The following is a 12,412-nucleotide window of genomic DNA, read 5'->3' on the forward strand; positions in this document are numbered from 1 at the left end:
TTACAGCATTTTTGTTCATTTGGAATACTCGCGGAAAATGAAACAAGTACACAATTAAATTTAATCAACATTTATTAATTTAATCACATTCGAGCATCTTAAAAAGTGACTATTGCTGCGGAATACCTTGACATTTTTTTTGCTTGTGTTTATAATATGCGTATCAGAGATAGGTAATGGTTGAGAATTTCCAGCCGCAATACACCACCAATTATTTCACACGCACAGTAATTAAGACACATCGTAAGTGCACATTTTTTTCTATCATTAAGTGTGTTCGCAATACATTCCGAATTATTCATTCTATTAGGCAGTTCATGTTGTTGGGTATAATCACAAAATGCTAAATAAAATCAACAAACTAAATCAATCACGATACCATCTCATATTATCGACGTATTAAAAAGCAATAAAATCTTTATTCAAAATGGCGATTTCTTCTGTGATTTTGCCACTTGCCACTTATAATAAGGGGAGCCGCAAATTTCTATATGATGGCTGATCTGTCAAGGTGTGATTGAAAAGGTTAAAATGATGCACAGAGAATTCATGAGATATAATGTCGAATTAAGGCTCTAAAGAACTTAAAAAAAACAGGTGGACAGTTTACATTAACCTAGCCATCAATGTGCCGGAGATTCATTCTGTTCATCACTGTTTAACAGTGCAGTTTGGGCAAACTGAATGACGTTTTGCTTAGAGGCCAAAGGGGGTAAAGTTACTTGGTCTCTTTTTCTGTTGTCTCCTGCTCAGGCTCTTCCTGTTCTTTTTTGACCTCTTCCTCCTCGTCGTCGTTCCGAGAGCTTGGAAATTTGTCCTTGTTGTTTTCCTTTTTCCACTTCATTCTCCTATTTTGAAACCAAATCTTCACCTGCCTCTCTGTCAGTCCCAGAGCATGTGAAACCTCGATCCTTCGCTTTCGTGTCAGATACGGATTGAACAGAAATTCCTTTTCCAGCTCCAGGGTTTGGAATCGGCTGTAAGTTTGTCTTCCTCTGCGTCTGCCGGGCGCTGCTAAACAACACGAGAATCACAGGAGACAGTAAATATTGGAAAATTGCACACAAGCAAATCATTACAGACTAGCAACAAGAACAACAAGCCTGGTTTTGAACGGTAATGCCATACAAAGAAAGTGTTGCTATAAAAGCAGACAGACTATTACAGACCGCGTTAAAACACGTTGGCGATATAACTGTGCAGTAAAACGTGAGATGGAAGCTAATTCTAATATATCCAACCTTGAGGTCTCATCCAGGGAAACATTTGAGTAGGAGACGAGTTCTGATTTAAGTGTTCTGGTTCTTCGCCAATATTACTGCTAGACGATTTACAGTCAGGATATTGTACCAGATCGGCCTCTTGCTGTGTCGTAAAAATTTGCTGTCTTTGTAAGTTATCGTATCCGTAAAATTTAGAGGGGTCACCATGACACGTAATTCCACAAGGATTCTGTTGAAAGCCAGCATTAGGAAGTGCAGATGTCCCATGATGGTAAAAATCTTGAACTTGAGCTGGGTGCTGGAAGCTTGCGCCGCTGCTGGGACCATAGACGACAGCGTGTCTGCTGGTCACGTCTTGTGGAAACCGGCAGTCGTAGTAAGTGGGACTCAGAGCTTCTCCTGGTTTGTACTTGGAGTAGAATGGATTAACAAAATATGAACTCATCTGTGCAGACTCTAGAATGGCCAATGGATATCAACAAAATAAATGTTAAACAATACTGAAGTGATGTTATTGGGTTCCCCGATCTACACAGTGCTCATGATGGCAATGCAGGTCCTGTATGCACTGATGCCCCGTGGAACATACTCGCTAATACTGTAGGTACACAACTGCCTCACTGCTTTGGCTGCTTCACTTTGAAACCGCAGATCAGTTCTAAGCCAACTGGGAAGATCGTTGACTGCCGTTTACAGTTGCCGCTTTCGCGGGCAATACCTCTGTGCTGGGAAATGATATTTTTTCTCAAAAAAATGTAGAGGGCATAGAGATCGGAAAAAAAAGATAACATGCGGATTAATATACTGAGCACACTCTCATTACAATTAGGCGGGCCGCATCACAGAAAACATGAAATACGTGCGCCACTCAACTGAAGAGAAATGAAGCTGGCCTGGTTACAGCACAGCAATTAGATTTTAGAGCACAACAAGGTGAGACTGGTCTCAAGGTCAAAACATAGTCAAAAATGAGGGGGTGGAGGTGGTTTGGGGGCTTGGTGTTTGGGGTATGTGTGGGCGGGGGTTTGGCGGGGGAAGCCAGAGGGCTAAAAGGCTAAAGTTAGAATTAAGATCAGGGATTATTTTTATTGGCTGTTTCTGTAAATCTTGTTGGATCTACACCAATCTGTCAATCTGTCCCTCTCCGGCTTGTACTTTTAGATGTTTATTTGTACTTATATTTCTACTTACAGATATACATTCATACTTATACATATTTATACTTGCAGATTTATATTCATACCTATATATATTTATCCTTATATATATCCCTACATTTATGCAGTTATCCCTTTATGCCAATAGATATATCTTTATACTTGGCAAAGCAGATGTGTCTGTAATTTCCGTATGAACGGTTATCACCCTTCTATAATTCTTTATGTTAATGGGGGTATTTGGGAGCAGCTGAACAAAGCGTTCCTTGCTATTAAAAAATGTTCGCGCCATTGATACAGATTATGAAGTCTCCCTTCTCCGAAGAACGTGGAGAAATAGTTACCCTTGCCTCAGAGATATGGGTTCACTTAACTTAAACTTCGAGGTTAATTACTGGTTAATGAAAATCATGCCTATGAATACAGTTTCCATCATTTCAGCCCTGGCATACGTCATTGCCGAGGAAAAGTAGCTTAGTTCTCCAGGCAAATACAAAGTTTGCAGTGTGAGGTTGATAGTTGATCAAGAACTTAAGCATCGGGAGGAAGAGCAAGTCTGAGATTCTAGGCGTGCAGTGCCCGAACTGGTTAGCTTCAGTTGTTGATGGCTCATGAATAAAGAGAATTCCATTTTCCCCTTTTAAACGACTGTGTTTAAAGTTTAAACGAAAAGAGTCCTTGATCTGCTAAACTTGTATTCACCGGTGAACTTTGTTCCTCACGCATCGATGGCTGTCTCAACTCGCCAGAATGCTTCAGGAAATAGCACCAGAAATATCCTTATTGGCTGCTGCACAGAAAAATTCTCCTTGCACTGCCATTAATTCAGAATACGTTCGTTCAAAATGAGCCCAAAACGTGTAGCAGTTGTATTCCTCCCAGCAGCTCTTCATTTATTTGTTGAAATCAAAAAGCCAACTAAAAAGTCACAATTTGTACAATTTCAATTTAATTTGACGAATTTATCCGTGAATTGCAACTAAAAGCTTCAGGTTTTCCTATTATAATTGCATGATAATTACAGATTCTGATCGTATTTATCACTAAAATCTCCGACAAACCCGCACTTTTTAATGAACGGAATATTCTCATTAATCGGTAACGCGATAAATATATTGGATATTAACGTTATTGTGTACGTACTTATACATGGAAATTTACTCTTCGGCCACATCCTTCTTGTCGAAATGCTCACCTCATTTAAGCGCATTTACCAGGAAGGATAAATGTTACGAGCAGAATCTCTCGCCTTACTATCCTTTTTTTTGTAGAAAGCATGCAAATTAATTTACATGTTGAACAAGATTCTGAAACATAAATTGGAATGTCCACATATACCAATCGCTAATTTCAGTGTGTGTGTTTTTTAAGCTTTAGGTTACATCCTTTTTGCTTATCTGAAGGGATTACAAAACGCCTTGTCTAATTGCAACAAATGCCTCAGAAATCCGAAAACTGAGTTCGCCACGTTGAGTTAACTAAATAATTCCACAGTCATCAACGACAAATGAATGCGTACAGCATTATTCGCAATAGTGCAATGGAGAGCGGAGTTCAAGCCTAATATAAAATAGCTAAGTACACGTGTTAACAAAAAAAGGTAGCAAGGTTTTTTTTACCGAAATCCTGGAAATATTCTCTTGTTGAGGAGATACATCATTGCTTAGATACAAATTTAGCCTTTGCGCCAACCCTCCTCATTTCTTTCTCTGTGAAATATTTTTTAAAATGTAGCCAATTTACTCCGGGACACATACGGGAGATTGTTTAACAATGGGTACTGTGTAAATCATTTTATTGTAGTTTCAAATCTGTAGCTATTGCAAATAGTACAAATTACTCATAATTTATTAAAATGATTCGAACATAATTTTAAAAGAAATGTTGCAAGGGGAAACTGGTAAAACTGATGGCCAGCGTTTTTTTTAAACGTAGGCCGAATCCCCTTTTCGTTGCTGTTTTGAAACTGGGATGCACGAGAAAATGAATCGAAACTTACGCCGTTAAGGTCGAGAATTATACGCTTTCGTAAAATTAGCTGGGAATGCAATCCATTTGAAGTGATATTTCTGTAGTCGCTTGTACAATTTCACTTTTCGTTACCGAATAGTGATTTGTATTAACCAATGAAAAAGAAAAAAACTCTGAAATCCTTCTTCTGGAACCCCACTCCAAAACGTAGATGACTATGATAGTAGCATTCAACATCAATCTATTGCCCAAACATCATATTTTACAGATTAGAGAAATGGGCATCACTGCAACAAAGGAGAATGCAGATGCCAAAATGGTGTGTGCTTGTGAAAGTTATAGTTGCAATCGATGTGAATTTTAATAGAAAATCGTTCACATTCTTCACGCAAGTCGTTTAAAGTCGAAAGTTCCACTTTGCCTCTATTTTGTAATAAATTTCTAAAATGTTATATGGAATCGTTTATTTTGAATTGATTAAATGCTTACATCCGTTTGATTTAGAGCGTTTTTTTTAAATTTAAGATTATAATTGTTAAGCTTGTACTTTGAAATTAGTCCAAAAAGTCAGGCTACAGATAGTACTATTATTCACGTTTTCAAAATGTGATCTGGCTATGAAAACTTATGACTTTTCTTATAACCGATTTACAGCGAATCTGTTCTCATTTACAGTTTTTTACATTGTTACAGTGGAGCGACAGCACCGCCTAGTGGACCATCCAATGAAGTACACGTGAAAACGCGTTGAGACTTCTTTGGTTTTTCACGGAATCATTCAAGAACTAGTTGACATGCTTGTAAAGAAACGAAACACAAAAAGGAGTTCCAGTGAGATCTCAATAAATGCTAAAGGTTGCTTTACATATAATTATTCAGTACTGTCACTGAAGTTTGCTTGATGTGTAGTGCACTTTGTAAAAAAAATCTCAGCGTCCATGGCTCTCCCAGTGAATCTACACGTTTAAAGGTTAGATGATAGTTTGAAACTTTACACTTTTGCTATTGAACAGAAAACAGTTGGTCAATTCTATTTTATTTCTTTGGAAATGTTTCCGAAAACAAATGTAAGTTATATCAAATTGATTGCAGATATATTAAAGTGGAAAAATATATATTAGATTTTATAATCAGAAAAGAAACTCCGTGACTGGGGGTTGGGGATGGTGGTAGTGTGGTGAGAGAGATGTGTGACTCCACGTGTGTACAGAGACAAAGAAATAAACAGAGGCCACACTATTAACTAATATTAAATATTTGGAAAGATTCAAATTTGTTTCCCAAAGGCCGAGAAAATATCGTTTGGATGTTGTACGTGATGCTATTGATTTTGTTTAAATTTGTGAATAAATTTACATGCACATGTGTGCAGGGTCAGAAACATTAATTTGGACGTACAAAATTAATAAGTTCATTAACGGGCGTGGTGTTCACTTTAGCTTCCACTGTCATTTAACAACCGGACATACATATAAGCGTATAAATCATTTGTATCTTTCAAGAAAATGCTTGGAACATGTACATTTTTTTCTGTCGCTTTCTTTTTCAGTTGATGACCTAAGCCAATAGGTTTCCCCGTCGATGATATTGTTATTGAACTAGATATGCGGATTAATCGATATATAAGTTTGCCTTATGGTGAAGTGTACTTCACTGCACTACCTATATGTATGTTTGGGAATAGATAAGTTTGTCCAAACTCAAGAAACAAAGACGAATTGATTGTCTTCGCTCCTTTGACCAGTATCTGCGTTTTTGTTTGTTATTAACAGCCAAAAACATCTGAATTGGTTGATTTCAAAGAAGTCTGCAATTACATGAAGAAAACTATAAAGTCATTAGGTCAGACGTCTAGCCAGTTGTGGGGTTTATAGTACCCCGTTCCTTCCGGTTCTAAAGTACTGTATGTAGAATTGTGGCAATAGATGGCGTTGTAATTCAACACCTTCTGAGCACTAAAGTTTTCAGAAGATTCTCCAAAAAGAATGAAGGTCTAGTTTTACAAGGACCCGCAATTGTTTTCAGTCTGAATCATTAATGAGATAGTGGCATGAAATAAAGTGTTCTGTGACCACTTAGGTGTATAATGATTATAAACCCGCACTAGGGTTTTGCCAGCAATGTGTGCTTAGTTGTTTATTTTTATATCTTTAACTAAAGCACCTAGTGTATTTGCAACTATGAATCATTCCAACGTGCTATGTGTCGGATACCGCGACAATAATATAAATAACTTATTGTTCCTACAACAGACGATAAACTATCGACATTTTGCGACACAACCGATCGAAAGTAACTTCCTTCGAGCAAATACCAACTCACATACTAAGAAAATAATCGAAGTCTATTGATTAAAAATGTCTTAATTTTACAAAATACTTTTGAGTTGCATTTGCTATTGGACTACATGTGACAGTATGCGTTTGGATGATAATTGGTAGTTATTAAAATTCAGGATTCCGGAATTGTTTTTACAATTTATACCAACCAGGAGTCTTCTTCCTTCACGAGGTCAATACTAGACTGTTGATCAGCTCATTTAAGCAAAATCCCCTTTGGGTCATCATAATCTCAACATCCATTTAGCAATACGGCTTTTCGGACAGAAGTGGGGGCATTAGAATGCGCTTCTGATGGAATATATGACCTTGCAGTCTGCGTTTAAATGACCAAGAGCTTACAGTCAAAAGAGTTTATCGAATCATAAATGACTTTTGAAACAGTCAGCAAAATTGAAATCTTTGTAATTTTTTATTGTTATCATGACGAGAAAACGTGAGGTACAAACCAATGGACATGGATGGAACTTTCTGCTTAGCCTTTTGACGTTTGCAGTGCAGCATCAGATCTGTTATCACATCTAGTGTTAGCTAATGAATACTGCAAAGGATCTGGGAGTAAGCGAAAAGCTACTGTGTTACTATATTTTCTTACATCTTCATTACATTAAATACATTGCATTTTATCCAAGTAAGCACATCTTTACTGAAGGTGACGCAATACACACAGAATTAAAGCAGATCATGTTCACTTGCTATTAAAATAAGCTTGCTTCAGATTGTCCCAAACGCACAGAAAGATGTCTATGCCATTTTAAAATTAAAACAACATTTAAACACCTTTCAATTTATTTGTGTTCCTTAGTCAAAGTGCCTCTAGATTAATGACACTTCAGGGTTATTCGAAAAATGTGCCTTCCCATCATGACCGTGATGGCCTGTTAATTTCATTTGAAATATTTAAAATAAATAGTACATCGGCTCGACACTTTATCAACAGCGTGGTTATGTCACTGTACTTGAAACTAACTGAATGGTGCTCAGTGACATTTGTATCATATTTGACCAAGTATTTGAATTTTAAAAAATGGAACAGAAAGACAAAGAGTTTGCTTTTTTAATATTTATATCGAAATGATACACTAACTGTACAACGGAAATACATTTTACAAGTTGCACAACCAAAACAAATATTCAAATATGCATATTTTATTTTTATATAAAACATGTATATTGTAATCATGTCAAAGTTTTTAAAATACGACAGGCAATGTGCTGACTTCAGTTTAAGTTCCGTTTAATGTATCCCAATAGCAGCAAATCAGGAACAGTCTCTGGGTGAATGTCAGTTGTTTAAATACAAGGTTGCTCTGGAGCAGGACAACACTGGGAAAGATAAACCGTGCTTCGATTAGGCACCACTAGATAGACAAAACGCTTTTTACACCGTCTGTAGGATTTTCAGACTTATAATTAAGAAGCAGCTGATCGTTCAAGACTCTTCGTTATTTTTCACCTTGTTCATCTTTTTCATTTTCATCCTTCTGTTCTGAAACCAGATCTTTACTTGCCTCTCAGTAAGATTTAAAATTCTAGCAACTTCATAACGCCGGTCTCTGGTGAGATACATATTAAATAAAAACTCTTTTTCTAACTCAAGCGTCTGGTACTTGGTGTAAGGACAACGCTTCTTCCTGGTAGAGCGCGCGTGGATCCAATTTATTGCAGGATGATCTGTAAGGAATGGGAGGTGAAAAAGAAGCAAGAACTTAAGCATGAACATCTCCTGAATATTTTCAACGGAATTTTAGACAGCTTAAAGAATGCCCACAATCACAATAATGTTGATTAAATCTGCAGTACTGTCCCCCACTGGGTGCTTGACAAGTTCAGTGAGATTTAATATACTGAGAAGTTGAGACATTGATTTCAACGTATTTCGGGTCGTGTTGAAATGGATTGTTGTTTAACAGAAAATAATATTGGATGAAAATAATGGAAAAATACAGTTACAAAAGTTTAATTGGGGGAAAAAATCTACTTTCGACTTTCAAATTGCCCTGTAAAGTGCAACGAGAAGGAATGCATGATCGTTTTAAAGTCATGTCAGACTCAAATTTGTGTGTAAAAATTCCCTGTAAACAATATAAACTCTTTACTGTGGCTGTGGCTTTTCAGACTTGGGTAAGCGTCTAGACATTTTTATAGGTTTGTAAAACCATCAGCTTTGCATACTCGGGTCTACAGGTTGGGGTTGTAAATCAAGCTGCAATTTTTGCACTTACTTGGGTCAAGTTGCTGTTGTTTCTCCTCCTTGTGCTCACTGTTGCTCGTAGTCTCGGAGCTGGTGCAGCCAAGCTCCTTGGGAAGCTTCTCCCTGCACTCTGGGTAAGAGCCGCAAGTGAAGTCCGGTAGGCTGAGGGTTTGCAGCTCATAGGAAGAGCACTCAGTCCTCTTGGTTGACAAAGTTTCTGGTTTGATCCCGTAATGCCGGCCATTAGGATGGAATCCGGGGAAGGAGACTGAAGTGGAAATCGGTTCTAACCACGAGCGTACATATCTGCTGTCTCCAGCTGCAAGATGCGATTGATGCATGTAAGGATGATAGATTCCTGCAACGGCGGCAGAGGATTGAGGGTGAACGGGAGACCAGGGATTTGAAAATGCGGTTGACTTGGGGGTAAAACTGCAGGAAGAGAAATCTGAAGTGTCTGCTACACCTGATGGCCTTGAAGCTGTGCCTTGGGCATATCTAGTCGCGTATAAGTCCTCTGTCTCCTGCCCTATTAAAGAATCAACATAATAATTGTGTATAGTGCCACCGGTCGACATTTTAGACTCTCTCGCTTTCATAGAAAAGGTTACACTGGAAAGTGTATCTGATACCTTCACTCAGAACAATCATAGTATTTTGCCGACTACAGTTGCAGCTATTGGTTGCGGGACTCACGTGATTATATTTACTAATAGAGAGAGTAAATCAATCCGCCCATCAGCCTGACCGCAACGGGGCCTAGTCCAGCTTTATACCAAATTGAAAACCATGCACTATGAATGGACAAAACAAAACCACTTGATCAGGATTGTTGAAAATATTCTGCTGGATCCAAAGGAGCAACCTCTCCAAATGCAGTTAAACCAGCTCTGGAGAAACAGGGGGACTACTTTCCCGTCAGCTAATTAATGTCTGTCACTCATTTTATAATCAGCAATGCGTAGTCCATGATCTATGTCAAGAGCAGATATCTGTTAGCTTAGTGCAATAAAGCGGCAAGAAAACACCTTCGAGGTACGTTGGTGCTTCTATATTGTGTATCCCTATTTAGAAAAGAGCTTGTACAGACCATTGATTGCTTTATCCCATAAAAGGAGTAAACGACATGTTGTAAAATGAAGGATTTGAGCTGCTTGTTTTAAAATCTGGAGTATTGCTGAGTTTATTTTCCTCACTTCGAATTTTCTTTAGCTAGTATTTTATTTTGTTTTAAACATCATTGCATTTGAAGTAAACGGTTCCTCGCCCCTTTATAGTCTGTACTCAGAAGCCATCATAAATGCTTTTATGTCTATCAATAAAAATTTTATGAGGTGCATTTGATTATACATTAATGTGTCTTTAATAAAACAAGCCTCTTTTGGCAGAGTAAAGCACACTTAACCAAAACTGGACGCCAAAATGTTCCCACAAGGTGCGAGTATTCCCGTCTATAAATATGTTTGCCGTACATGGTCTGTTTACAGCAGACCACTGCACCATGGTATTCCAAAGAGGCGAATGTACCCACAGTTGGGGACTTAAATGCATCCCAGCCCCAGTGCGGTGTTTCAATGCTGGTCCATACAATAGAGAACTTCACTGAGTTTGAAAGAAAAGGTCGAGAAGTTTGAATTGCTTCCGAGTTTTAGAATATGATGCCCACGAACCAGCTACAGAGAAATGTCGTTCTTCTTCAGAAAGCACATTCACTGACCGTCGACCCTGATACAAATCAGGCAAACTTTCTTTGTGAGAAAGGGAATAAAGTTTAAATTTTGTTGTTTTTCGTATAGATACATTTAGACTGATCTTTCTTGATCATATCGAATATTTTTCTTAAGAAATGGTCAGTAATTGCGCAGTAATCTTGACATTCACCATGACGAGATTATAGTCATTAATTGTGTCCATCTCACGGACGACTCACAAACTCCATCCTATTAAAACAAACTTTATTTTTATCACTTCAGTTTACTTTCTTGTTTATGGGCAGATACGTTATTATTTGTATTTTCTTCAAGGTGAACAAGAAGAAAACATACTTGACCGATCATAGTGAATGGTCAAAACGGGGAGATTAGGATAGCTGAAACATAACGCACAATATGAACCGTTCAACTCAACCTCGCTCTGATATGAACTGTTACACATTACCTTAATGCACTCAAGTCACTTTCTTTAAACAATCTGCAATCTTTGAAGACCTAATTTTCAAGTTTATTTGCCAAATCAGATTTAAGGTTAAATAAATAACAATCTTGCTGGCTTTAGTTAGCACTTTCCTACTGATCGGGTTTTTATTTCGCAAGTTGCCAGTTTTTGTGAAATTGAAGCGACAGGAGCACATTGACGGCAATTGATTTACTTCATTCACAAATATAGCGGTTAGTTTCTTTCACGCTGGAAATTAAGAATAATGGAAGAAATCCAGGCTGCAGTTAGGTGCTGTGATTGTTAGGCCGACACAACAGCATGGTTTATATTATTACAGATAAGGTTATTTCGGTAAAGCATAAATAAACTCAAATTTCTACAACCTTTTGTTTATGAAGTTGACTGATTTATAAGGAATGTCGTCAGAAAGCACCTCCTTTCGTTGATTGCCATTTTACAGCAAGTCAACTAAAACTTTGTCTTTTACAGAGTTAATGTGGTTAAGGTGCATTATCAACTATTCGCCCACCTTCACAAATTAACTCGCGTTGAGAGAACTCTTTGCAAGTGAAAGGTCAGATGAATAGTACGCCAGTGATAAAGGATTACTTTTCTTATAAGTTTCCTGTCATGTGATGCAGAAGACAAAACCAAAATGTCGCGTTTAAATAATATGAGCATTTGCATGGATCGGGATGCCACTAAAATCCAATTGGGAAAGATTTTTTCTATTTTTAATTGTTTTCAATGAGAAGTAAATATTTTCATCAGTTATAGCTTTAAATTGACTCACTCATGTTAATTCGCTTTGCAAGTACACAGACCGTTGTTCAAATGAATCGGGCAAGCTGTTTTCCCCTGTAGACTAATCTACAGAATTAGAGAGAGAGAGAAAAGCATTCGTGGGGCTATAGCTAAAAACAAATATTATGCTAAACGATTTCTGCAATGCTTGTGTTCTTGATTGTGTAAAAACTATGCATTATTTCAAACTTGGACTTGATTGAGCTGATGGTTATGCTTAATTCGGTTTGACCTGTCTTCTTAATGCCCCTGTACACTCTGCGATTCCAAATGTGTCACGATGTTCCTTCGGTGTAAAAGAATTTGCGACAGACACACGGAATATATATTTTCTTTAACGACGTTATAATGTTTATGACGTTATCGAAGTTTCTTGTCATTTTGAGATAACAGTAAGGGTGGAGTACTTGTTACTATTATATTCGTGCCTTTTTATCTTCTTCTTAAAAGATAGTCATGTACAATTATTGATAAAGGGTCGGACTTCCGTAGGCTTTGAAAAGAAGTGCATGCGTAAATGGAGATTTATCTTGAGTTTTGACGCTCTTTATTAATTGGATGGAGCCT

At 37.5% G+C, this 12,412-nt stretch overlaps 2 protein-coding genes across 3 annotated transcripts; both read right to left on the reverse strand.

The window, feature by feature from the left end:
* Nucleotides 1–54: 54 nt before the first annotated feature.
* On the reverse strand, nucleotides 55–1,963 carry LOC122551532 (homeobox protein Hox-D8). Of its 2 annotated transcripts, none has more exons than XM_043693556.2 (2): nucleotides 1,242–1,963; nucleotides 55–1,011 (listed from the first exon to the last, which is right to left on the reverse strand). In XM_043693556.2, exons 1-2 carry the CDS (start codon nucleotides 1,666–1,668, stop codon nucleotides 719–721), a joined length of 720 nt encoding a protein of 239 aa, XP_043549491.1. In that variant the 5' UTR covers nucleotides 1,669–1,963; the 3' UTR covers nucleotides 55–718. The 2 variants fall into 2 exon arrangements, with proteins under 2 accessions (XP_043549491.1, XP_043549490.1); XM_043693555.2 differs by having other exon boundaries at nucleotides 55–1,014; nucleotides 1,242–1,935.
* A 5,770-nt stretch (nucleotides 1,964–7,733) lies between these two features.
* Nucleotides 7,734–10,237, reverse strand: hoxd9a (homeobox D9a). The gene is made up of 2 exons (XM_043693552.2): nucleotides 8,916–10,237; nucleotides 7,734–8,364 (listed from the first exon to the last, which is right to left on the reverse strand). Exons 1-2 carry the CDS (start codon nucleotides 9,481–9,483, stop codon nucleotides 8,123–8,125), a joined length of 810 nt encoding a protein of 269 aa, XP_043549487.1. The 5' UTR covers nucleotides 9,484–10,237; the 3' UTR covers nucleotides 7,734–8,122.
* Nucleotides 10,238–12,412: the final 2,175 nt, after the last annotated feature.

This window comes from Chiloscyllium plagiosum, unplaced genomic scaffold, assembly GCF_037043375.1.
Source record: "Chiloscyllium plagiosum isolate Xiang-an unplaced genomic scaffold, Cpla_swu_hap1 HiC_scaffold_7, whole genome shotgun sequence".
Lineage (NCBI taxonomy): Eukaryota > Metazoa > Chordata > Chondrichthyes > Orectolobiformes > Hemiscylliidae > Chiloscyllium > Chiloscyllium plagiosum.

Bases quoted from the DNA above. Each gene is read 5' to 3' on its own strand.
- LOC122551532 (XM_043693555.2), bottom strand. From the start codon at position 1,668: ATGAGTTCATATTTTGTTAATCCATTCTACTCCAAGTACAAACCAGGA. The intron at 1,015-1,241 runs GTTGGATATATT...CGTGTTGTTTAG, and splicing joins TCCCTGGATGAGACCTCAAG to CAGCGCCCGGCAGACGCAGA.
- hoxd9a (XM_043693552.2), bottom strand. From the start codon at position 9,483: ATGAAAGCGAGAGAGTCTAAAATGTCGACCGGTGGCACTATACACAAT. The intron at 8,365-8,915 runs GTAAGTGCAAAA...CATTCCTTACAG, and splicing joins ACAACAGCAACTTGACCCAA to ATCATCCTGCAATAAATTGG.